The sequence below is a fragment of the Dunckerocampus dactyliophorus genome, chromosome 2 (assembly GCF_027744805.1).
Source record: "Dunckerocampus dactyliophorus isolate RoL2022-P2 chromosome 2, RoL_Ddac_1.1, whole genome shotgun sequence".
Taxonomy (NCBI): Eukaryota; Metazoa; Chordata; class Actinopteri; order Syngnathiformes; family Syngnathidae; genus Dunckerocampus; species Dunckerocampus dactyliophorus.
Window position 1 is genome coordinate 38,609,855 of NC_072820.1, and position 27,135 is coordinate 38,636,989.

The following is a 27,135-nucleotide window of genomic DNA, read 5'->3' on the forward strand; positions in this document are numbered from 1 at the left end:
CGTGCATTAGTATGTTTGTTGTCAGCTAATGATAACTATTTGGAAAAGTTTAGCTACTAAGATTACTGTAGCTATCATTGAATGTATAGCCTATCATAAGACAGAATGACTGCAAATTGTTGATCACTTTTCTGAGACTGCTTTTGGGAATGAACACCTGCGACGGACATGTACGTGTGTATGAGACAGCCGTGAGTGACACCCACAAACGCCAGTCATCTTATTCTGCCCGAATTGAGGTGCCCAACCATTTTTACACAGTTTTTTTTTACATTTATTGTTCAGTCTGTTCTTTTAAACCACTTTGTGTAACATGCAAGCTAGTGCTATTGTTCTTATATTTTTTGGTTGAAGAAAATGTAATCTTGAGCGAGGTGCAAAGAGTCCCTTTAATTAAAGAAAAGTTACCTGGATGCTCATTTTTTTTGTTTTACATATTTTAAAATATATTTTAAGTTGTGTTTTGCAGAGATTCTATTTGGTTTGAATTTAATTTTGTTTAGTAGAAAAAAGCTAAAAGTTTAAAATAATTAAAAGTTTAATTGTAAATAGTTAAAGGTTTATTTTGTATTTTATAATTCATTTTTGTAGCACTATGTTGAGTGAATACATAAAGGCATATTTTTATAATAAACTTAGCATAATTTTAGCATAATTTTGCATTATCTAAAGAGCCGCTTGGGAGCCGGAAGAGACGACTCATTTAGTGACCAGAATCAACAGAGCCGGTTCTTTTAAAAGAGCCGAAGTTCCCATCACTAGTGGGAGATGAAGCTGGAGGATCCCTGCGAGGCACATCCGGTCAGACATGGACAGTCAAATGCTGCTATCTGCTGGTTGGAAGTGTGGGGTGCAGGCTCTGACGTCTTCAGAAACAACAACAGGTTTCATGGAAGCTAAATTTTAGGGTGGCTGGAGCGTCCCTGAAAAGTTCTTAATTCCGCCTAAATTTATAGTGGATTTTTTTCGTATTCAGGCATGAACAAACAAGAAAGAATACGCAAAATAAAAGTTGTAGAAAATTCAGATTGAATTTGTTTTGAATTAAACAATTTGTCACTAAACCAATCAAACAGTGGACCACGTAATATGTCACTGTGTAGTCCTGATAATATCCAAAGATTGTCATTATTTTTGTAGTTTTTTCCAATGAAGACCAGATGATGCTTTATACAGTTCAACACACACACAGTGACACAAACACATGCCTACACTAGTTGCAGTAAACTTGCTTCCGGATTGTTACACAAAACATACGAATGGGATCAGCATCCCCATTAAGTAGTGCTGCGGAAAGAAGTGAGAGCTTATAAAAGGAGGATAAAGGAGCCTGTCACTTGCACACGGGGGAGCTTGTACAACACAGCAGAGGATGTCAGAATGACACAGGATGTTAAGAAAAATGATGCTCAGGTGAGAATGCAGCCTTTAATAATGATGTAGACTCATAAAGAGTAGATTGTGCATGTTACACGATGTAGAAAAGGCAACATTTCAACGGTGCAATCAGAAATCCTGTACATGCATTGCCTGAAATAAATTATTTCCACTTAAATGAGCTCATAAAACAGCTGAGGCCTTTGCATTGGTTTGCATTGGCATTTGGCATTTGGCATTATCTACAATGCATGACCAATGCAAGTCCATCCATCTTGTATGCCGCTTATCTTCACTAGGGTCACAGAGGGGGTATGCTGGAACCTATCCCAACTAACTTCCGGCGAGAGGCGGGGCACACCCTGTACCTGGTACCTTACATTCATAACGTCATCTAACATGCATGTTTTCGGAATGTGGGAAAACCCAAGTGTGCAGTACAATAACTGTACATGCTGCTCCAGTGACAACTGCTGTCAGTCATGATGGACGGTTTAGTGCATTTCCAGCAAGCAGCTTGTTAGCAGATGTCTCAAAATAAAACCACACTATTGAGGAGATCTTGCCTCTCTGCACAAACTATGACACGCAGCGTATGCAGAGCATTAGTCATCACGTGGAGAGAGGGGACTTGTAGGGTCCCACTGAGTCGCAAACCTGTATTTATCTGATCAGAAAATACGCCATGGTAACAATAAAGCATGAGTTGTCATTGGTCATCAAATAGAGATTAATGAGTAATACAAAATAAAAGCAAATCTTCCGTCTCAATACCACTACACTGCTTGATTATTACTGTCGTTTCCAGAGGATCAGCCACCTGGCAGTTATGCGTACTGTAGTGTTAAACAGCTTTGTGACATGACATGTGCCCTGACTGTGTGTGTGTAGCTGGGTCCAGAGAAGACAGTTGAGTCTGCTGATGTTATTTTGTCGTGGTTTGACCGACAGTAGCCTGTATTGTTTCTGCAGCAAAGAGATCGTTGATTGTCTACCACCTCATCACCCTTACAACGTCTGGGTTGACAGTACAATACAATCTTTATCCTTCATTAGTCGCGTGAGTCAAGGGATTCAGTCAAGTGTAGCCAATATTGAGCACACAGTGTATTCTTCCATGGTGCACCGCACGAGAACTAGTTATCCAGCGAGTCTCGTGTTTAAGGAACAAAATCAAGTTTTTAATGAATTCACGGGAGGACATGCGTAACCACAAAAAGGTGTAACACAGGACGCCGTGAACCGAGGACCACTTGGAAGTGCTGTGTTTGGAGCAGTCTGTTCCTGGAGTATCTCCTTCTCCTTTCTCTGCATTGAAAGGCAGCACACCCCACAATCACAGCTTGATGGAAAATAAAAATACAATGAAAAAAAATTGATAGATTTTGTCTCTGTGGTAGCAATCAATTGTATACACTTGTGGAATCAACTCTCGACTTGCAGCAACTAGAGGTTGAGGAGCAGAATGCCATCCCGCAGCAGTGTGTGACCAGAGGAGACGTCATGCCATTGTGGCTGTGTACTGTATACACCCTTTGTTAAAAGCATACCTTGTAAATTGCCAGTATGCTTGTTTACTTCTTGTTACTGCTCATCCATGTGACCAAAGAACACCAAAAAAAGTGAACAGTTGTTTGGTTTTGGATTAGGTACGTGTTACATAGGTGCAATGCGCATACGCAGTTGTACTGCTCATCCCACAAATGCATGTTCCTCACAAATAGTGCTTTTTAAAAATAGGGAAATAAGCAGTCTTTCCAGGTGTGTCACATTTATTGTCAGTAATCCTTATTACAGCAGATATCAATACCAATATCTACCAAACAGAAATTATGTTTCATGTTCATCATCCAGAGCAATGAGAAATTGGCTGCAAGAAGAGTTTGCAAAAATGCATCTCTGTTTGTGATAAATGTTTGTTATGACTCTGTGGTCCTTTTGATCAAATGTTGCTGCAATGTGATTGGTTTTGTTTGTCTGTGTGTGTTCCATCTCTCCACCCGAGGGATTACTCTCCTACATTTCCCAGAAGGCTTGTCAACAGTCTTTGTTGAAAGAAAAGAGGAGTTTCTTATTTCAAAAGCTTTGGGAATGTGTTGAGAAGTTTTCCCAAAGCTTGTTGGAGTGTAATTTAAAACACACAGCACATGCACAATACATGAGAGTTTTATTTGTTGGTCGAGTTATTTTCTGCAGTCTTATTATTAGAATCATTGTGGGCGACCTGACCGCATGAGTCTGCATGTGTGTGCTCAGCCTTTCTGCACATGATCCTGGTCATCCGCAAGCTCTGCAGGGTCAGTTCATGCTCCGCTCCTCTAACGTGTTCATGACATATCCTAATGTGGCTGACATGTACTGCCCTTTAGGGGCCTGCTTCCGGTGAAATATGCGGCACATCCATCCAAAGTTTGCCTTTTTTTTTTCTTGACTTCTTAAAAAAATAAATACGACTACATGAGTCGGCGCTTATGGGTCAAAAATGAATCACAGAGAATGAATGACTCACATTTAGATTCCCGTGCACAATGTCCTCAGTTTGACTCTCACGAGATATTCTTATCCAGACGGTAAACACAGCATTCATTGTGAATAAAAAAACTTAATTGATTAAAGGTGTAGAAGAGACTTGACTCGTGTGAATTCCCGTCACATTTGTTTTAGAACTGGAAACAGGGACCTCTTCCTGTGGTGCTCCGGACATGCAATGATAACCTACACTGTACAGTAAAGCGTCTCATATGAAACCAGCAGCCTTTGGTTTCCCAGAGAGTATGCATGAAGGAATAGCATAGTCACATGTTGCAAATGTCCTGTGACTTGCCCACAATGTGCAAAACACATTGTGTTTATGCCTGAAGTGGGAAAAACAAATTAGGCTGTTTGATGAAAAGAGAATTTAACATCAGATAATGCAGCATGATAGATATACAGTATATAGACAGATAGATAGATGTTGAAGTAAATGTGCTTCTTAGTCACACATCTCTACAGACAATGATGGAGGCACATGACGGCAGTTAGAGCAGTACTTCCTGTGATATCCCTGCCCGAGTGAGCTTGTGACTCAGCCTGCTTTTCCCAGGAAGATCCCGTCAGTGGTTATATACACAACAGGCCAGACTCAATGTGAAACTGCAGCGAGCACAGGAAAGGGGTTGACGACTCATTGTGCATGCGGCACCCACCACTGGGCACCATGGAAGAAAGTGAGAGGAAGGGAAGTGAGGTGATGGAGCCGCCCTCCTCCTCCACCCTTGCTGGAGTTTAACCTCATGACGTCACCTGTATATATATATGGTGGTGGTAGCGTGGTCTGGGGCTGCATGAAGACTACCAACCACCACCAAGCTTGACTGTAGGCAAGACACAATTATCTCGGTACTCCCTTGTGTTGCCGGCTATCTTGACAGTAATGGCTGTGTTGAGTCAGTGGATAGTAAGTGTACTGTATATCGCTTAGCAAGCTGTACACTGACTACTCCAAATGATTTCCATACTTCATTTCTATAATTTGGTCCCTTCAGAATATATACTGTAAGAAACAGTTGCCGAAATGCTGAACACTCAGTTTTTTTAAGGTAAAAGAACCCAAACATCAGCAACATTGGATACCATGATGTCAATTTTCCATTTTGATTTGACCATTTATTATTATTTTTAATACTGTAAGTTCAATGACACTAGTCTTGATGCACAATATTATTCGCTTGAATGCTGGACCGTCACCATTTACTCAAAGCGCTCTTAAAACGTCCTCGTTCGTTTAACAGAGAACGTGTGTGTGTGTGTGTCTATTGTTTGCTGGGGCGGGGCTTAATGACGCGGCGGCGGTTGCAGCGAAGCGAATGTGGAGAGACTCGCAGAGGATGAATCACGCTGAGGTACCACAGTCTCATCGTGGACACACACTTCAATTTCACACATCGCATCTCACAATTAAGGATCTCATTATCATTCCCAGTCAGATTTGCTCTTATCCACACCCTTCACTTCGCCATCATTTGCTCGCTCTCCAGCCAGACGTCTGACTTGACAGGCTCACACACCGGCTTGTCAACGAGTGGAGCACACATTTGCAGGAAAGGAGAAGGGGGAAAGACAAATATACATTTCAGAGGAGGTTTCATTCAGACACACCTCGTGCAAGACTGCCCTGTCACCACTACAATTAACATGGATGAAGACAATCACGGTAAGGATTTTTTTTCCTTTTAACACCAGCTTCCTGGCATGGATGGACGCTATACGTGTGCATCATCGCAGTTCAAAATGAAGCACTTTTTGTGCAAACATTTTCCCCTGCCATCTGTTTGAAGCCTTGCCGCAACGCTGTAAAGTCTTGTATTTGAAGTCTGCAAACTGGTGGGAATTGATAAGATAAATGGGATGGCAGGGAGACAAGCCTCCCTCACCCCCCCAAAAGTCACCAATGTGATGAAATCCAGTGACACCAAATGTTACTGCAGAAAATTCTATCGCATTTGATCTATTATACTGGCCACTGCTGTTTTTTGCATGATGTACCACAAATTCTGACTTTCAATACAAAATAATGTTTAGCATTGATTGACACTGTCAGAGAAGTATTACTTTAACAATGTTTAATATTGTGGTTTGCAGTAGCATAGTTCCCAGTGCCCCTGTCATGTAAACAAAATAAGTAGAGCTGTAAAGGTCCCTTTTTATGCAAAATTGACTTTTTAATGACTTTGTAATAGTAAAGTGTCCCAAAGAGAGAAAAATCTGCCTCATTTGTGTTCGCAACGTTTCAGAGAAGAGGCGCCCAAGATGCGTTACGTATTTTCATATGACATCTTGAAGGAGAACCCTCCTTCCTCACGGTGTCTCCGCCCACCACTTAATGGAGGGCAGCTTTGTAAAGAAGCCCCCCGCCCCCCAAAAAACAGGCTTCGCTACACAACTTAAAATAAAGCCTGGCGCTCTGCCAACTACCAGTCAGTCAGCTACAGACTTGCGGAGTGTAAGTTAATATGTTTTTCCCCAGCAAATAGGCTAACCTAGCATGATGTTGCTGTAGAATGTAACTCATATAGCTATGCTAGTGTTGCTAATTTGTGCTCCTGGCCCACCTCTTAATGTTACGTTGTTGTATGTGATATATGGAATCTTTTATGGACAAGTGCAGAGTAAAAGTTCATACGCACAAAGTGGACAAACGCACAATCGCGTTTCTTGGAGCCAAACACTTTATGGAGACAGGCGTGGACAAACCCAGCTCAGTAGAAAAACAAAACTGCATGTTCCCCAGTAGGGCTTCCTAAAAAATTCCAGGATCAAAGCTAAAAAAGGCCACACATTTCCAATACATGTGAGACCTCTCATTTAAAATGACACTATGGAAGACGCTATGGAACCTTTAACCGTCCCACCAGCATGGTGCCTATGGTCTCTTTGACCACGACCACTCCCTTATCACACACGCAGTATACTCCCGGCCAGATAATCCCAACCACCTTGAAAGCAACTGTAAAAAGTCTGATAACAGTTTTGTCAGTTAAACTGTGAGCGATTAGTGAGAGCCATGTAGCAGGCGTCCTCATCCCCCACTTCCACATTTTCGCATCTCAAAACCTTGGTCCCAAATTGGAATGTAGTAATTTCATTAAGCCTAGCTATACTTAGGTTTAAATATGCATGGAATATGGTCTTTTGGTCATTAAGACAAAGTGCCACTGCATATTTATCATGTTGGGGTGAACAGGCTTTTCAGTGTCTTCGACACTCAATGAGATGAAGTGTAGCAAAAAGTAACCTTTGGACATTCATAATCTTCATGTTGTTTTAGGACCTATTTTAAAATGCTGAATTATTCAACCAGGAGATGAGCTAGACTCATTAATTTCGCCTGAATCCTAATTCTATTTCTATAGCCAAATGTCCCAATACTTCTGCATGTGAATGATGTTAACACATTCTCTGGATAGGTCTGCTTTACCTCACAAATGTGGTAGAACCCTATAAGCTATGACTGGCGTGTGCCATATTGTACCAAAAAACACCTCATACCTACAAATATACATCCTCGTAGTCCGTTTTGATCATGTGACGGCCTGTCAAAGAGCGCCGAGACATGCCGTTTGTGATCTGTCTGGAAACAGTCCTGCGCTCGAATGAATTATTCAGATAACTTACCATAAATGTTCAACTGATGACGAGCTTCGCCTGACTCTCACTTGCTAACTCGCACGGTCACAGCTGCACACATCACTTAACATTGCTCACATGCACACCTTCGTTCTGGGTCGCACTGGTATCGCACGCAAAAGGGAGATAAGTTTGTCGCCACTGGCGATGGAGACTGCCGCATTAATAAGAGGAGCCTGTCAACTGAGAGCAGATACACAACGATATGTCACATTCCTGTGCATCTCTGTGTCATATTCAATCCTATTCACTCACTGTTTGCTCATTTGTTGGGGCTCTGCTGCTGTCATTGCAGTGTATGCGTACATTTGGCACTATTTATTTATATATATGATTGTGCTGCGCGTGCAAACTGTGCAACATATGTTGAAATGTGAGAACAACAGAGCAAGCATATGCAATGACACACCATGGGATTAATAGAATAGCTGAACAAATAAGAACCCCTCGAGCACTGACTCAAGTTCCTGGACTTAACGGCCCTTTGTAAGCACGTACAATATGAGCATTAAAGCTTGTGTAAGGAATATTTCATCATATCAGGCACACATTTTAAATAGTAATAATAGTAATAATAATAATAATAAATTGTGTCTAGTTCATGTACAGTAAATTACATTTAAAACTGTAAAGGAACTCTACAGCATAAACAACACAATTATTCCGTACTGCAGCTTTAAATGCAGCATGGCTTCTATTTCAGTGAGGGGTGTCATTGATGGGGAAGTGGAGATGCACCTTGGCTTATGTTTCGGATCAAGACTTATTTATAGGGTTGGGCATTGTTTGAATTTGAACGATTCTGGTTCCAATTGGAATTCCTTGTTTCGATTCCGGTTCCGATTTTCCATTCCGATGCTTTTAAGAGTGAGGGAACACTGTACCACATAAATGAGATGTATTCCATTGTAACCTGCATGCATGTTCAAATAACATTAAACCAAACCAAACCAAATAAATTGAAAAATCTACAGTTAATCCTTGTGATCAGTATCGATATTGGCCGATCTCCCTCGATGATGATCGGTATTGGAATCGGAAGCATAAAACCCTGATCAGAGCATCCCCAGTTTGAACTTCTCCATGATTTTTTTTAATGACTTAAAGTGAAAGTTGATAACTTTTGATCAACTTTGCTATGATTTCTCACAGGGCTATTTTCAACCAGTATATAAATATCAAACCATTCAACTAGAATATAAATGTTATGAAGTTTCTTTCTCCAGAAGTACACTTTCATAAAAGATGTTTACTTTTGAAAAGCTCATGAAAAAATATTTGCAAAAACATGTGTTCATGTGTTCGTGCGTATGTGATGCTGCAGGCACTTACCATGCACCAACCCGGGTGCAGAATATCAAACAAACAACTTGTAAAAGATTTGTCTATGAAAAGTACACGGGCTAATGTTAGCTGGATGACTTGAGCTACCGTATTAGCACTAGCTTACTTTATCTGCTGCCTCAATGTTGGTGTAAGCTAAATTTTAGGACACCCTTATTTTGTTATATGTAAACAGGATGTAGCCCACAACACTCTTATTTTGATGGCCAGAAGTGTGTCATGTGGGTTGAGAAGGTGTGTTGATTGTTGCTATATGAGAGTGCGCACATGAATAAACCTGCCTACTATTGCCCTAGCTCCCGTCCTTTATTTACACAGAACTGCCACATCCTGAAAGCCTCGGTTACATTGGCATGAGACAGACATCATTTATTGTTTGACTTCTCTGATTCTGACAGCTTAGAAGAAGTCCGACGTGGTACATCAAAGACAGGGCACTTCTATACCATGAATCCGGAGGTGTTTAATCATGTAGGTCGTGCACCCGCCATTGCATGATATCATTGTGTTGCACTGAGCTCATGGTTCTTTTTTATGAAGTTAAGTTCATTGGTGCTCACCGGCTTTTTCTTCGTTGGTTTGCGCGGCTATTTCTTTCGGCTGGTGAAGTGAACATTGAAATTAGGAATTGAAATTAAAAAATGTGAACGATCCGGGGAGAATCTCAATGTTAGTCCCGGTGCCCATCGATGCTCGAGACTCAGTGCCCAACCCTACTTATTTATGCACAAAGTGTTTTTTTTGTATGGCAGACTTGTCTTTATTATTATACATATATTTACTCTGCTGCAGCACAAACAGGACTGGGCTTCAAAGTGGGTAGATAAACTCGTAAATGTGTTTTTATTAGTTAGTCATATGTCCTCATCTAATGTGGAATGGATGCATTTGTAGCTACTAGCCTTTGTTTTGTTACTTCCTGGTTACATCGGGTGAGGTGTGCGGGTGTGGTGCTAAATTCCCAAGTCATATCTAACCACCGAGCTGCTGTTTTGTCTACAAGGGCGTTTTAGTGTGCACTTACTTATAATGCACACCTTTCGCCACTGCTTTTTTGTGCACCTTAAAACCTTATACTGTAGACCCCTGGGAAAAAATCCAACTCAAGACAGCATTTGGAAGAGCCTGAATGCACTCACTGTATGTGTGACTTCTTGGCATCGAGCAGTGTGGTTCTTGGGGGAATTAGTGGGTTAGAAGGGGAAGTCGTGTGATTAGGGCTCACTCTTTGTTGTGGCTGGAGGCACACCATGTGGGAGGGCACCACACAGTCACTTGGGGTTGCTTACCATTGGAAGTGAGGGCTAGTTGGCATGAAAACATCTTTTTTCACCATCTATACGGCTGCATGTTTATGTAGAAAGAAATTAGAATTATTATTCAGTCAATGACAAAAATGCAATTCAATATTTTTGTGGATGTACATGTAAATATATCCCAACAGGCACATTTTTAATGGGATTTTGGCTCCCATTGCATTAAACAAACTCCAAAATTGGCAGATTCATCATCTTCAACTGCAATAGCGCAAAAATAGAGAGAGTCAAAGGAATCCATCACTCTCCTAAACAAAACACCCTATAATGAATTCAGTCTTGTCTTTGTTTTCAAGTTGGAGCACTAAGTCATTTTGAAAAAGTCTTGATTTCCTGTTCATGTTATAAAAGCATTGAGCCGGACTGGATTCAGCCCATCCAAATGTCTTGCAGCACTTAAGCAGCCTGTCCTAAACAAAAATATGTCTCCTTTGTGTGCCTGCAAAGATTTACGACTCGACAATCATAGCCCAGTTGTGTTGTTTAAGAGCTTAAGAGGAGATTTTGTAAAGAGCGAGAATTGATTTTGACTGCCAAGATTACATGGTTTGTGGGGCAACATTAGAAGATTAAACATACTGTACATTATAGAATATAATATGGGACAAACACTCTCCGACCCAGATAGTATTGGCACGTACATGTACCGGAGAATGAGTAGAAGCTTGTAAAAGACTTCACTATTAAGAGCTGAGAGAGGAGGCTACATATGGACCTGATTATGAGCGAGTCAGAAGCTTCCTTGCGTGTTCCCATCACCATGGTAGTGTGTGTGTGTTGTGTGTGCGTGTGTGTTTGTGTAGGTGGATGGAATGGGTTTGCTACTGTGAACAGAGAGGTAGTCTCTCCTGGAATTATTGCCCGTCGGAGTTCAACCGAATGGGAGACAAAAGGCACTGAAGACTGCACTCGAATAGCAGGGCATTACGAGAGCACAATCCTAATTATGTCCTTGTCGGACTAAAAATGCATACACTTGATCTAGTGGATCCGGTTGGTACACCTTGCCCTGATGCAAGTGGACTTTAACAGCGACAACTAAAAATAAATTCTTTGTTTAATACGTTTATTCCGATCCTCTCCATAATGTAATTGATTTTGTTACTCAGTGCCCAAGTCTTATGACACCTTCCACAAAGTGTCATAGAAATCCATTATGTCCTTCTTGTGTAATCCTGTTAACTAGCAAACAAACAAGCCAACAGTGGATGCTGGTCAACATCCCATTTTTGAAACAAAATTGCCCATATGAAATAATGGAAACAGAATTAATCAGTTGCAGGGTCAAACTTTCGCCATCATAAATTTGCAAAAGCAATGTTTTGAGGTCACACAATGTAAAAATAAGTTACCGTAAAGCACCGTGTATAAACCGCACTTTTTTTCCGCTGGTAAGAAGCAAAAAATCGGGGTGCGGTTCATACACGATGACAGGTCTGTGACCAGACGCAGAAATTGACGAGGAGTCCCTTTTAGTCTGTGGGTCAGACAGTTGCTTTGACTTTAGCGCCCTCTGCTGTACAGTTGCTGAAAATGCTTGTGTATGCAACTAAATTATCTGACGGCTGTCTGTATTTTCACACAGTGAAACGATCTCTATACACACTGAAGCTAACCTAAGCTTCCAATGTAAAATACAATAGAACGTTGGAGTTTATTCAAATTCACACTGAAGCAATGCAATAAAATAATAATAGAGAAAAAGAGAAGCAGTGAAAGATATCAAAACATCTCTGAAAATTGCAAATTTCTTTATTTGGATTTATTATTATTATTATTATTATTATTATTATTATTATTATTATTATTATTATTATTATTATTATTATTATTATTATTATTATTAATCTGTACTTAGCCATAATATTAAAGATCTAGATGCCGAAGTTCAGATTTCTTCTTTACTCTTCTTTTTGAAATTGCTTAGTACCTTTACGCATGTTGATTTGAGATGAAAGAGTTGGCAAGCATTTATGGACTAAAAAATTTTTTTCCCCCGCCGTGAGCCTGAAAATGGGGGTGCGGTTAATACACGGGTGCGGTTTATACACGGTGCTTTACGGTAAATGAACAGTTAATATTACACCATGAAAAAGCGCTCAAGCCTTGACCTGGATATTGCAGGTAATTTGCGATCTACATAGCTACATTTTTTAATGTTCTCAAATGGACTCGCTCCAAATGACATTCCCGTACATGCCTGTTGCTGGTCCACATCCACAAAAGCGATCTCATAGACGCTACTGACAATTTGCAGTCATGCTGTTGTTATTACAGGGTATGCATTGAATGACAGCTAATGTTAGTAGATAAACTTCAAATTGCTATCACAAATTGCTATCATTAGCCTACAAACCAATGCGCGCGTGTGTGTTACGCGAGGTGGGATACATTCGAAAGTTAGCATCCTCTAGGCAGCTGCGTAACGGTCCCTTTAACTGTGCCACAAGTGTAAAAATAAAAACTGGAGTATTACTGTTATGAATGTCTCCATCGGAACTAAAAATCAGTTCACCTTGCTTTGAAACATAACGGAAGTTAGCTTAACAGTTTTAATAAAGAAAGTCTTTCTTGCTTTTTCTCAAGCTGCTGCACCTACTCCTGGCACCTCCCAGGGGTGCCCCGTCTCACACTTTGAAAACCCCTGTTCCCCTTTTCCCCCCTGTTCTCGTGTATACTAGATAGCCACTTCTCCTCTTAGCACGCTTTGTTGAGGATGGTCCCGCATTAAATCCTTTGAAACTTGCTGAACTGAAGTATGCCGAGGTCTTGCATGATGTCACGCATGACTTTAAACACATATTTTTGGGCAAAAATGTGAACTGTCCAATATCACCGCTGTTCTACTTGAGGTTTCACTGTAACAGAGCACATTGTGACACTGAGCTGAGTCCTTAAAAACAATTTTTCCCTCAACAAAAAGCATAGAAAACCATACGTTCTCAAAAATATCTGACTTGAGTCTCACTGGGTGAGGTGTTAATGGAAGACAGAGTTCTAGCTGTGCATACGAAACATGCTCTTTTTTTTTGTGTGTGTTTCTTGGTTTCTTGAGTTGTAATGGAGAACTACACCAACGCCCTCCTCATTCTTACCTTCATAAAATATCCTGACACACCTTTGTTTCATTTCCTGTACTCTCTTTATGTCCACGTATATGATTTTATTCTGTGCTATGGTAATGTCAAATGTCTGATCCAGCAGATGGTACAGGTCATCCATGAATAAGTAGTGCCCCTTGCAGCATGCAGGGGGCTGGACCTCAGATGCACATCTTGTACATCCACCGAAGACCTTATTAGAAAAGTAATTTGCTCTCACCCGCTGCCACAGCATAAACACAGATGTGAAAATTGCTTTCAAGTTGGATGTACATCGCAATAATGTTGGCCAGTTTATCAGGCGGGATTATTACATTCATTCTGCTTCCTGTCCATCAAATTTGACGGACGCCTGCAGCGGCCAGCAGAGGTGTGTGTCAGGAAATGAACCTTCGGATATGTGTCACCTGTCTGCGTGGTAGGTCTTCGTGTGTTATCTAGCTTAGGGTGGCTTCGCTTGGAATTATCAGATCAGTTTGACTCGCAGAAGGGGTGATTTATGCACAACTTCACAGCTTCATAAAACCTCACGGGCTGCAGATTGATTGGATTAATCCTGCCAATAAAGCATCACTAGCATCTGAAAGCACAATACAGCTTTATTTAAATTAATTCTAACTAGTTTCCAGTAGGACCGTTACTCTACATGGTCACCTGTGGGTGAACTATGACAGAGCTGCTCAGATTGAACCTAACCGTGTCCAGATGCCAGAGGAAACAGCGTCACTGTGTTTTATTCTCAGGCCGATCAAATCCTCTCATGATGATTATTTTGGCCTGCCGACATAGCACAGCAAAAGCTCTCAGATCCTACCGACTCGGCGCATCGATTTGAATATTATCACTGCGCTGATGCTGAGCAGATGTGTGATAGAAGGAGGACATCATGTGCAGACCACCCCCATAGCAAATGCACTCCCAGCAGGAGGTCCCTATCCCCCCAAAAACTGCAGATTAACCCGAGCAATCAGCTCCTTGAGCCCCAGATCCTCTGTGAGGTAGTTAAAACTAAAACTAGAAGCTCCCCAAGTCTTTCCTCTCACGCAAAGCGTAGTACTGCTGGTATGCTGGCTGTAAGGTATGAGTGAAGTACAGTATATAATGTAAGTAAATACATTACTAAATAAGTAAATACATTACTATGGTGAAAACCTGCAATCACAAACACAGTCTGCTTTATTACTATGAATCTGTACAAGTTAATCTCTTGTTTTCAACAACGGGTAGATTGCAATAAAAAAAATGTATTATCATATTTCTTAGCTGCTGTACAGTTGTTTGATGGCTCTGCCTCATTGATCGCCATTGTTTTAAAATTTGGTTCACAACTCCTCCTATGTTGTTTAATAACATGCTCAACCTTTGAGACACTTTTTTCAAGCGGGTTGTCTCTGTGATGTCCCTTGCAGGTCACTGGCGTGTGTGTGAGTGCCAGGAAGAAAAGCTCTGACTCACTTGGGCAGAGGTCGTATCACGACACCAGTAGGTTTGCATGTACAAACCTTTAGACCAGGGGTGTCCAAAGTGTGGCCCGGGGGCCATTTTCGGTATGGAGCTTATTTGTTATTTGCCCTCGAAATATTGTACAAATAAAATCAATTCATTATTAATGAGATATATTATTAGATATGACCCAAATTTGCTTTGTCACCTATAACACAAAGCTAAGATGTCTTGTTTTGTTCAGATTAGTGTTCGTAACCTTGATTCCTTTGACTGACTCAATTTTTTATGAGTCACTCACTAAAGTGAATCAGGTACTCGAATCGGGTGTCACAGCACGCATGTGCAAAAAAAAAAAAAAACTCATACGGAGACTCCCGTAGACATATGTACTCACTAAGCAAACAACTCATTGAGATGGTTTACGGATCTGCCCCGTAAACAGATGCAAGAAAATGGACCAAACTTAATAAAGCGCCTTTCTACAAAGTTTTTGGAGGCTGGTTTCACTGCGGGAATCCACAGCATTAAGCCACACCATTATGCCACAAAGTCAACAAATTTTGTGCATAAAATGATGTTATAATGGCCAAATACAAACAAAAGTATATTTTCAGCGTTACCTGTGAAAGGTAATCCCGTGAGATCTTGTTTTGACTGTAAACCGGTTTATACAGTTCCATGCAGAACATGAATTAGGCGTCTTCCCCGTTCTCTCTTGCCACATCCAATATGGCGGCAACGTCAATGTACGATTCAGCGGCGTCTACGTCACCGGAGAAACGAGTACACCTACCTGATTACCACGATTCACTTGTCGGCCCCCTTATGCCGGTATTGGCGAGTGAGTCTAAGTTTGCGAGTGCCCAGGTTCTTTGAGAGCTCGGCATAAGACGACGTTAGCAAGCGAGCAGCTCTGACAGGAACAGAAAGTGGAAAGGAGAGTTGATTTGAGGCAAGGAGCAGAACTGTTGCTTTTTACTTGGGGTTAATACATTTATACAAATGCAGTTTGAGTAACGGTTGCACAATTAACGCCGTGTTTCCTGGTTTCTTTATTAATTTAACTAGCGGCAGCAAGGGACGTGAATGAGTTAACAGAGAGGAATAACCGTGCCAGTTTAGTAAAAAACTTGTTAGTTTTGAACGACTCAGTCAATACTTGACCATATGTAATGCAGAGACTATACTTAGCCTCTATTGACCCACATTGGATTGGTCGTAGCATTTTTATTCACAAATGGCTCCCTGCATACTTCCTTTGCTCTGTGTGCGTCCCTCAGTGAAAAAGGTGTGGAGAGTCTACAGTAGTCTTTTACAGAGTTTTTTTTCTTGGGGAAAAATACAATTTTATGTTTGGGTCAATATGGTATGATATGAAAAGGATACTATAATGGAACTATGATGACATTTATGGAGTGCGGCCCTCCACCAAAGTACACCACATTTTATTTAAAAACTAGGCATTATTTATTGACTTAAATAAAGACAATTTTTTAAAATATACCATATTTTGCAATGATTAAAAATTGTTAAAATGCTGGAAAAAGTCCTATTTCCATGCCATATCTCCTCTCCACAAGTTTTGTAGATCTTGAGTGATTCATTAATTAAGTTTTTATTACCAGCCATGGACATATAATTAAAATGAGTCACATGTACAATAAGCAATAAGTAAGCACATTTTAGATGCAATTTTAGGTTCACTCTCAGCTCTTTTCATCTGGTCCGTTCTGTACACTTCACCTCCGTGTATAACTTCCACTTCCCATCCCATCGTTTTTGCAAGTGGCTAAAAGTCCAAACACCTCTCTTAACAAAGTGCTACCACACGCCTCTCTGCGGCTTCACGTGCTGCCTTTCATTCAACAGCTCTGAGTCAAAGTAGGTTAAAGTCGGGCAGTTGTAACATCTGCATATAGGCGGCCATACGTCACACTTCCACCCGCATTGGGCTTAAAGACGAACGGGGAGGGGGAATGTGTGGGATTAGTGCCAGCTGGCCTTCGTGTGTGTGTGTTCCCGTCTAACCACATGTCTGTCTGTCTGTCCATATTACTCCGGCAGTAATGCCAATGCTTATACAGCGGGAGGCATTGAGGGGGCCGCAGGCTTTAGATTACACTTGTTTGCTGCACAGCCAAGCAGAGCAACAGGGGTCATTTTTTTAAAGCATTACACTGCGTAAAGTCGGTAGTTTAAAGCCACAGAATCATGGATAAATCCTCAGTGAAGAGTGGGCCAACAGCAGGAGTAAAGTGAGCGTGGGATTTTGACTTCAAGCTCCATGTGTACCTCGCTGCTTCTGCTGCTGGTGGAAGCACACTTGCATAACGGGTGGTCCACTAGAACAAATGTCTCGCAATGAAAGTTATGAAATTGAAGATTGTAGTTATGCATGACAAGGACTTACTCAATTAATTAAATGCTTTCAGTGGGGACAGTTGTTCCCTTCGGGTGCACAGAGGAGCAGGGGATTTACTCCTTAAAGAAGATTTAGGGGGGATTTATTTTTGGGGGGGAGTGAGCCTCATGATGGATGCTAAACCTTCTCTCCACCCACTGTTTGATACTGTGGATTTCATACAGTAGATCTCTAATACATAGGAAGCTCACAAGGCCATTGATAGATTCATAGCTTATCAATAAAGTGGGCTTATGTTGGAAGTATGGTTGGTCCAACACCTCCTTCTCTGTGCACTGCAGAAACTCAATTAGGGAATGAGTCATGGAAGGTCGCTAAAGGAAGTGTGTTCATCATGTAATTGGTGGACCACCTGTGTAGAAAAGACCCTCCACCATCCCGAAACAAGATTACCCACTGGGGCAAAGATGTGAGTGCTTGATTCTTCAGTCAAATTATAAGTTTGGAAAGACCAATAAGACCTTGTAAAGAGACGCCTGAATTGGAGGATAATGGTAACTGTCTGCCGATAATGGTAGATGTCGTTTGCGAAAATGGAGCAATGTCTACGTTTCATTAGATTTGCAGTGGGGAAAGATTGTAATCATGCACATTGATGCAGCTAGCAGACATTAGCTCATTAGCTAATGTAAGGCCTGGGGCATATGAGACGCTCAGGGTTGCCTGTTCTTTGTGCATCATCTCCCTATGAGTAATCCCAAAGACGGCCTTTCACGTTGTACTGTATAGTGTTGTGCTGTTTGATTCCCTGTTGAATTGATGTGGCTGTGAGGATCGTTTCATTTTTATTGTCCCTTAAGAAGCTATACTGCAATTATTATATTACAGTAGTACCTATGTTGTTGTTATTCATTTGTTATAAAAGGTCCAACGAAAACCAAAAAGTACAGAAACCGAGGCCATTTTTTCCATAGGAAATAAGTCCAATTAATCCATGCCAGACATCAAAAAGTATTAATAAAATAAATTTTATACAGAATAATTAGTTCTACATGCAGAAAACAGTTCTAAATGATCAATGGTTAGAATTTATTGTTGATGCGGACTTCCCGTACATCCTGGTGAGATCGAATTCAATAGTGTTTCTCACCTTCTCTATCACATTAGAATCAGCACCTCCAAGTCCGAGTCCAAGGTTCTCGCCCAGAAAAGGGTGGAGTGCCATCTCCGGGTCGGGAATGAAGTCCTGCCCAAAGTGGAGGAGTTCAAGTACCTCGGGGTCTTGTTCACGAGTGAGGGAAGGATGGAACGCGACATCGTCAGGCAGGTTGGTGCAGCATCTGCAGTGATGCGGACTCTGCATCGGTCTGTTGCGGTGAAGAGGGAGCTCAGCTGAAAGGCAAATTTACCGTTCGATCTATGTTCCTACCCTCACCTATGGTCATGAGTTTGGGTAGAGACCTCAGGCACCTAGTCATGATGCCTCCTGGACACCTCCATGAGCATGTCCGACCATCAGGAGGACTTGGGGAAGACCCAGGACATGCTGAGGGACTATGTCTCTCAACTGGCCTGGCAATGCCTCGGGATCCACCAGGAGGAGCTGGACGACATAGTCGGAGAGAGTGAAGTCTTGGCTTCCCTGCTTAAGCTGCTGCCCCTGCGACCTCGGATAAGATAAGATTTATTGAAGATGAATGGATGGACCCTCTTCATCAAATTGCTGGCACTCGCAACTTTCTTTGGTCCCATGCCGGGTTATTTAGAAGTCACACTCAATAAAAATGGACGCACAGTGAATCAGCAATGTGTTGGGTGCTTTGCCACAATTTTCAACAAAAACAAGGTTTGAGTACTGTAATAATATTTGAATGTTTTGAATAACATTGTCAGCGAGGTATTCATTTAACAATATTGATGTTATTGTGCTTTGCATTGGTGTAATGTTTTGGTCGCCACTGTCTTGCAGTACAGTTTTACAGCACTGTAGTCAAACTATTAAACATACTGTTATACTACCTCTCTGACAATTCACTCAAACAGAATAATCACAACATAAACTATAGACAATATGAGGATGTCCACTGGGATACATTATGGTTGTCTGTGACCCCGAATGTGAAGTTATCAGCTGTACAGAACAAGAAGAACCAAAAAGAGCATTAATGCTAAAATAATATGGTAAAATAAGAGTAGCACAGTACTTGTAGCATTAATGGAGGCATATGTTGCTAGGCCTTGAGTAAATACTGTATGCTTTATAGTACAGGTCCACAGACACAAGCATATCCCTCATTTAACTGAATATAGGCCAGAAACTTCCACAAAATGTTGAAAAAAGAGGAGCCTTGAAAGTTTTTCCTCTTACAAGCGCTTAATTGGCTTTTAATATCCAGTATAGTTGCAAAAGGGCCTGCGGTAACAACCGCTAATTAACATCTTTATTTTCAGTCTCTTTGTCACCGTGCTTTCACAGCAGATGGGAATAAGACTGAAACATGGCCTAAAGTTAACATGTGTTAAAAACAGGAAATCCCACAGCTGTTTTCGTTTTCACAGTTTACCTGACTCTAAACACAGCATTTCAGGATTACATAAATAAGTTAGGAGGTCAATGAAATGTGTGCCGACTCTTCTCTTAACAAGCTGTCAAAGTAAAAGTGGGATAGATGCTTCCCGCTAAACTTGGTGACCTTGTTTTATTAAGTTTAGGGAGGGACAGTATCTAGCGATTGTCTCCCTAAACAACATGTAGGCGATATTAGCCCCGTGGAGAGATTTGTGCTGCTTTTGCTTAATGAAGCAAGATCAAACATGCTTAATGTGCCTTAGTAGGATGGAGAAGATTGAGATAAAGAAACACAGGTTTAATAGTGACTCATCGTCTCTGCTTTCTCATGTTTTTCCTGGAGCTGTAAACGCCTCCAAGCTTGGGGGCCGCATTAAATCACCAAATTCAGTGCGGGAGAAACTTAATCTGGATTGGTTTTATTAATAGAATTATCCCCTGGGCCAAGTCACTTTGAAGTGGTTTAATTAAAACCCTTTTCCTCTTTCTCGAGTTAATTAAGACTGAAGACGTAGCCTCGTGATGTGTGTTGCTCCAGCTTGAGCGAGGTGAAACCGTCAGTGGCGCAGCAGCAGCGATGTGCAAAAGTGCTTTCCCGATGTTTTACTGAGCCTTCACAGCTCCAAGGTGCCAGATTGGATCCAGTGCCGGCAATGCCTCAACGTGCCTTTTGATGTGTGTGTGCGTTGACACAATGTGAACTGGATACAAATGAGCGTGTGTGCTTAAGTTGCATTTTCTCCATCACGCATTTCAGTGCCCGAGGATCTCTCCCTGGAGGAGAGAGATGAGCTCTGCAACATCCGGCGCAGGAAGAGGGAGCTGCTCGACGACATTGAGGTGTGTGCTGTACAGTACACTCATTACAACTAGTGATGTTCTTCTTCCTGTGGTTTACTCGTGACATCCGACCTCTTATTGCCTTTGCAACACGCCTCTAACACACTGTTATAGATGTTTATTCATGGTGGTTGTTGTTTACAGTGGTGTGAAACTGCTTGGCATACTGAGTGGCCTCGTTTGGTGACATGAAAGGGGAAAGTATTAGAAAGAGATCTCAGTGTGCTGCAGTACGGTTCTACAGTACACCACTGCAAACAATAACAACTCCAATAAACATACAATATTGTTCATAAAATAATACTAGGGCTGCTTCCATCATGGTTTTGTGTTGCCGATTGCGATAACGATCATTCATGAGTGAGATCGGCCGATACCGATCATATGGATGATCTGGATGAGTGTTATTGGTCAGGGGTGCCGTTAAACAATTTCAAGGGCCCCTGGCAAATAGGTAATTATTAAAAAATTATAATTTCCCGCGACCCTAAAGAGGAGAAGCGGTATAGAAAATGGATGGATGGATGGATGGAATAATTTGTCCTTTTTTTTGCCTTTATTTGTGTGAAACTAATTTTGTACAATTTGACACAAACCCGAATTTAATTTAATGCATGTTTTGAAGTCAAATACAAATACATGGGAAGTAAACTGTTCAAGAATTACTTTTTTAGCTCAAGATAACAAAATGAACAGAATAAGATAATACAAAGAAATATGTTTATTAGATAGAGATTTGTCCTGCTCAACTTAAAACAGAATAAATTCAGTGTCCAGGTGGCAGGGGTCTCCAACTTTCATCACTATTAGAACTGTCAACTATTTATATTTTATTTATGACTGGCAACATTTCAATTGTACAGTACTTCATTTACCAAGCAGATCTCCACTCAAACAGTGTGGCCATTGTCTTTATGCTATTTTGTGGTCATTTGTTATTATACAAAGGTATAAAGTCTGCAGTCAACAGTTATAATAAAATACTACTAAGAGTTGAAGCAAATATTCTTTGACCCTTTGGTGAGCTACTCAAAATCAGCCTGTGAGAGTAGGACACCCCTGTGATAGTCTCACCATCATAAGGCTGGACACATTACAGTATGTCCATTAAACAACCACACACAAATAGTGTTTTGAGGACAAGACATAATTACTATAAAGCCAACTGAGTGAAGTTGTTCAGTGACACTTGAAAAAGTTAGTACATACCCACATGTGGCGTCCCCGCGGGACACAAACGAGCTAACTGCATTGCTTGTTTGTTTTAATAACAAAATGTCACTGTGGTAAAAAAGTCACATTTGGAGTCCAAAGACCAGAAGCTAGGCGGGTAACTCGAGCTAGCTAGTTAGTTAGCTGCCTCCAATCCAAAGTACAGCCAGTGACAGCTAGGCAAAGCGTGTAAACAAAGATTCAAGAATAGTCGAACGGAGATAGGTTTGGTAAGGGAGTGATCAAACACGCTGGCATCGATTGGCATACCCTGAATAATACCTGTAAACCGGGATACAGAGCGGTTATCTACAACAAAACATTGTAGTTACTGTATCCTTGTAAAGGCAAAATATGTCATACTGTACAACAGTATAATTACCTTATTTGTATCTAATACTGTGGCAACAAAACATCCCTGTGTTTCAGAGGTTGAAGTTCGAGATTGCAGAGGTCATGACAGAAATTGAGCAGCTGACGTGCGTTGGTGAGAGGTATGATGCCTAAGATGACTTACTCTTTTGACAGTTTTGTTAGACTTATTTGTATGTGAGCAGGATTGTAAATATTCTTAATATTAACACACTGTCACATTTTTATCTGAATGTATCTATTTGTTTATATTAAAGCAGGTAGTCTCTCTAGTCCCTTATTTATTTCAAAAGCTTCTTTTTTGTGGTTCTATAGTTGACTCATTACACATTATCCTGTGTAATTTTAAAAATCATGTACTGATGGAGCGGATGTGACTTCATATACCATATATATATATATATATATATATATATATATAAATTAACTATATCAACACTGTAGACCGGGATGTCCAAACTTTTACAATGAAGGCAGCATACTAAAAAATCAAAGGACGCAGGATTTTTTGGTGTCACTGCCATATTCCAAAATGGATTAAATTTTTTTTTTTCTTCAAAAATTCTACACGCAACACCTCATAACAACAATGTGAAAAAAGTTTTTTGAAATTGTTAAAAATAAAAAATAAAAAAAATTTAAAAAACTGAAAAATCACATGTACATAAGTATTCACAGCCTTTGCTCAATACTTTGTCGATGCACCTGTGGCAGCAATTACAGTCTCAAGTTGTTTTGAATATGATGCCACAAGCTCGGCGCACCTATCTTTGGGCAGTTTCGGCCGTTCTTCTTTGCAGTACCTCTCAAGCTCCATCAGCTTGGATGGGAAGCGTCAGTGCACAGCCATTTTCAGATCTCTCCGGAGATGTTCAATTGGATTCAGGTCTGGGCTCTGGCTGGGCCACTCAGGGACATTCACCAGGTTGTTCTGAAGCCACTCACTCTTGATATCTTGGCTGTGTGCGTCATTGTCCTGCTGAAAGATGAACCGCGCCCCAGTCTGAGGTCAAGCTTTGTCTTCATGGTTGGTTTGTGCTTTGGCATGCACTGTCAGCCCTGGGACCTTATATAGAGGGGTGTGTGCATTTCAAATCATATCCAATCAACTGAATTTACCACAGGTAGACTCCAATTAAGCTGCTGAAACATCTCAAGGATGATCAGTGGAAACAGAATGCACTTGAGCTCAATTTTGAGCTTCACGGCAAAGGCTGTGAGTACTTATATACATGTGATGTTTCAGTTTTTTATTTTTAATACATTTGAAACAATTAAAAAAAAAAAATTCACATTGGCGTTATGGGGTGTTGTGTGTAGAATTTTTCAGTAAAAAAAATGAATTTAACCCATTTTGGAATAAGGCTGTGACATTAAAAAATGTGGAAAAAGTGAATACTTTCCGGATGCACTTGTATATATACAGATATACAGTTATATACCGTATATAGCTATATATATATATATATATATATATATATATATATATATATATATATATATATATTAGTATCAGCATTTCAGCTTTTTCTCTTTAAATTGTGCCATTTTTGCTCTATTTTTTTCTCTATTCTAATCTTTTAAACATTTTCTTTCCACAATGCCAATAAAAAACGAACTGCGGGACACACTTTGGACACCCCTGTTGTAGACCAACTAGATCCACCTATTTGCTACCCGTAACTCTCAATTTATTCTAGTAAAACATCCCAGAGAAACAAGCAGATCGCAATGGGCAGAAAGAAATTCAACATGGATCCTAAAAAGGTACCTTTCTTCTTCACTGTTCTGACTCTAGTCAATATGCTATACAAGCAAAACATCTGCCATTGTCTTGTGGGGAGATTTGCCAGCTCACCTTCCTTTTCCTGCCCTCTAGGGCATCCAGTTCCTGCTGGAGAACGACCTCCTTCAGCACACTCCAGAAGACATCGCCCAGTTCCTCTATAAAGGCGAGGGTCTCAACAAGACCGTCATCGGGGACTACCTAGGCGAGCGGTGAGATGGAAAAGCAGCAATTTTATTGACTTCGATACTGTTGTGTTATCTTTTTTTTCGAGCAGACTTTTGGAGGAGAAAAGGCTACAATGAGTCACCTCACTAAGTTTGCTTTTGCTTTAACGAGGACAATAAATAGGATCACTTTCATTGAGTTCAAATGCAACCCTTATAGATTACATTTCAGCATGCTAGCAAATGTTTATTTTCTTATTTACTATCATCTTATAGTATTATGTATTATATAATGTGCAACTGCCTGACACCAAAACATATTTTATGCACTTTGGTCCAAGCAGAACGTCCCATCATCCGGTCTGTTTGGCTGAATTGTAGTAGGACACCATCTGAGACAATGAAACACACATTCTCTACCAGAGTGCGACAACTCAGGCAGGGGGCCTCTGATTGCCAAAAAGCTTCATTGCTGGATCATGATCAAATGGACCACCTACCACACGAAATCCAGACTGAGGCTTGACACTCTGTAATTATCACTAATTTAGCTTTTGCACGGGGTAAGGACCTTTTAATGCAGAAAAGGTGGGAAACAGCAGGAAACAGGTATACATATATTACAAATGGAAATAAGAGAGGATGTTGGCTTAATTCATGCAACCAGACGGGTTGTCACTGTCCTGTTCAGTACACTACAATGTAAATTAAACTTGGATATAACTTAGAGTAGTCAGTGTACAGCTTGAATAGCACTATAGGTTTACTATCGACTGACTCAAATTAAAACCGCATCTAACTAGCTGTCAACAGAAATGAGTACCATGATAATTGTGTCTTGCCTAGCAAGCATGGTGGGTGGCAGTGTCATGCTCTCGGGCTGCATACGAGTGCTGCCGGCACTGGGGAGCTGCGGTTTATTGAGGGGATGATTATTAATGGGAATTTCTAGTTATCTGTATGAAGAATTTTTTTATTATTATTATTATTAATTCTAATGTTGTGGTAGATAGGGGTGTTACGAGGTTGGGTAGATTGGGTCTACAAGAACAACGAAGACGAGATTTTAACTTTACTTTTAAGAAAAGTGCAATGAAAAAATATTTTTAAAATATATGGCAATATATTGCAATCTACTAATATAATTTCTGCTACGTTACACTCTACTGCATTCTGTGTGTATGTTACCGGCCCTGCCTCCACCCACCCAGACAAAGAGACTGTATGACTCACTCCATTCATGCCGTTGTTCTATGGAGCAAACGCACCAATTTGCTGAAACCACCAGTGAATCCTCTTCCTGCCTGTTTGGAGGCGAGAGAGACGAGGAAAGCAGACACACATGCACATGGCAATATATTGGGGCAAAAATATCAAGTTCATTTTCATTTGTTGTGTGATTAATTCATGTATTCATTATCGTCCCGGGCCTAGTGCCCACAAGGCAGTTTTTTTCCGAATGAAAAATCTCGTGAGAGCTTGTGACACCCCTAGTGGTGGGTCATCACACATGCATCATCACTGTTACCATTATGCATGGTTCTTTGGGCTTACAGTACAGTTTTTTTCTGCAGAAACCCTCAAAGGGAAGGGTTCGTTTTATTTGGCTGCAGCCATTTTTATGAGCAACAAAGACCCGCAGTGTGTTATTGTATCAGAACTTCGCTTGTAAGACAAAAATGTTTGGGTCACGATGGTGGATGGTGGACCTAGAGGACAGGTTTCAACCCAACAAACCAAAGTGAGTGTGTGGTTTTGGGTTTAGATGTTTTTCTCCAGTCAGACGCATGCACTAATGCCTCAAGGGGCTGGAAACGCTCAGCACTAGCCAGCTGCTTCCAGACGCCACCTCTCAGCATCTTGTGTGAATAAATTAGCAATCATGACAGGAATGCTGAGGAAAGACACAAGGCCCGTTTCAACACCTGTTTACTTGGTTTCATGTGGACTATCTTCTTGTTGCTGACGTCCTTTTGTTCACCAGGGATGACTTTAACATCAAGGTGCTCCAGGCTTTTGTGGAGCTGCATGAGTTTGCAGACCTCAACCTCGTCCAGGCGCTACGGTCAGCTCAACCAAACTAAAAAAAAAAAAGAAAGAAAGTTAAACACATCCTGATGCCTTATGATGTCAACGGACTAACCCCTTTACTTCCTGTTTTCCTTACAGGCAGTTCCTGTGGAGTTTCCGTTTGCCGGGTGAAGCTCAGAAGATCGACCGCATGATGGAGGCCTTTGCGTCACGCTATTGCCAGTGCAACCCCGGGGTCTTCCAGTCCACAGGTCTGCAGGCTACCTTCACTACAAGCTGATTCTTGCATCCACACAAGCAACCTTTAAATCCAATATGTTAGACACAAAACAATACCCAAGGGTCCAGACCAGGATACACCAAGCGATGGCCCTTTGTTGTTTTAAATGCATCTGTAACATTCAGCTGTAAGAGCTGCGTTAAGTAAGGCTCAATAAGCATTAAGCGGATTAAAGTAACTACACATCACAGCTCTGTGCAGCAGATGAGCAGCCAGCAACAAGCACACAACATCCATTATTCACCAAGACACAACCTGGCTGAGTGACAACACAGTTGTGTGGCTAACAACAACAGCCTGGTAAATATTTCAACATGTTTCATATCGGGAAACAAGATGCTTGTGGAGGCACAGTTTGGGGGCAAAATGATAGTCAAAATATTCAGTAAGCTTCAGCCCACTTGGGGTTAGCTCAGTTTTTTAAATTAATATCATGACAATACAGCTAACGTCTTACAAATAACTTTTTTAGGCACTGATGGGGATAAATCATTGATCGATACGCACACATATACAAATAACATTACATACTATGTTGAGTATTTCTGTAATGATTATTATGACTGCATTCCAGTGTGGTTATCTAACACTCATACCACGTTACTGTAAAAATACACTATCTGGTGTATTCCATACAGGATAGGAATGCGGCCAACCTCATATACTATGGCCTATGTACTTTTTTTCACGTTAGTTTGCCACAAATTATGCATCCTTTTATGGACAAAATCACGCTACATTTTTGTACTTTGCAATGATGGGAT

General features: G+C 40.9%; 1 protein-coding gene and 1 long non-coding RNA gene across 4 annotated transcripts in view; one reads left to right on the top strand and one right to left on the bottom strand.

Annotated features, from left to right (window-relative positions):
• Positions 1–5,221: 5,221 nt before the first annotated feature.
• The window catches only part of cyth3a (cytohesin 3a), a 30,224-nt gene continuing 8,310 nt past the window's right edge, over positions 5,222–27,135 (top strand). The window contains exons 1-9 of one of the 3 annotated variants that reach the window (XM_054769219.1): positions 5,222–5,261; positions 5,342–5,572; positions 14,716–14,788; positions 20,441–20,523; positions 22,165–22,229; positions 23,808–23,874; positions 23,987–24,105; positions 26,045–26,125; positions 26,230–26,342. In XM_054769219.1, coding sequence (XP_054625194.1) covers positions 5,558–5,572; positions 14,716–14,788; positions 20,441–20,523; positions 22,165–22,229; positions 23,808–23,874; positions 23,987–24,105; positions 26,045–26,125; positions 26,230–26,342 — 616 coding nt within the window. In that variant the 5' untranslated portion in view covers positions 5,222–5,261; positions 5,342–5,557. Of the gene's footprint in view, positions 5,573–14,715; positions 14,789–18,798; positions 20,359–20,440; positions 20,524–22,164; positions 22,230–23,807; positions 23,875–23,986; positions 24,106–26,044; positions 26,126–26,229; positions 26,343–27,135 lie in introns of those variants that run through there. The other 2 variants (XM_054769220.1, XM_054769222.1) reach the window with 2 other exon arrangements.
• On the bottom strand, positions 17,745–26,796 carry LOC129177768 (uncharacterized). The gene is made up of 5 exons (XR_008569655.1): positions 26,228–26,796; positions 25,294–26,140; positions 23,966–24,094; positions 18,550–18,774; positions 17,745–18,481 (listed from the first exon to the last, which is right to left on the bottom strand). It is a non-coding gene; the product is annotated as an uncharacterized LOC129177768 (long non-coding RNA).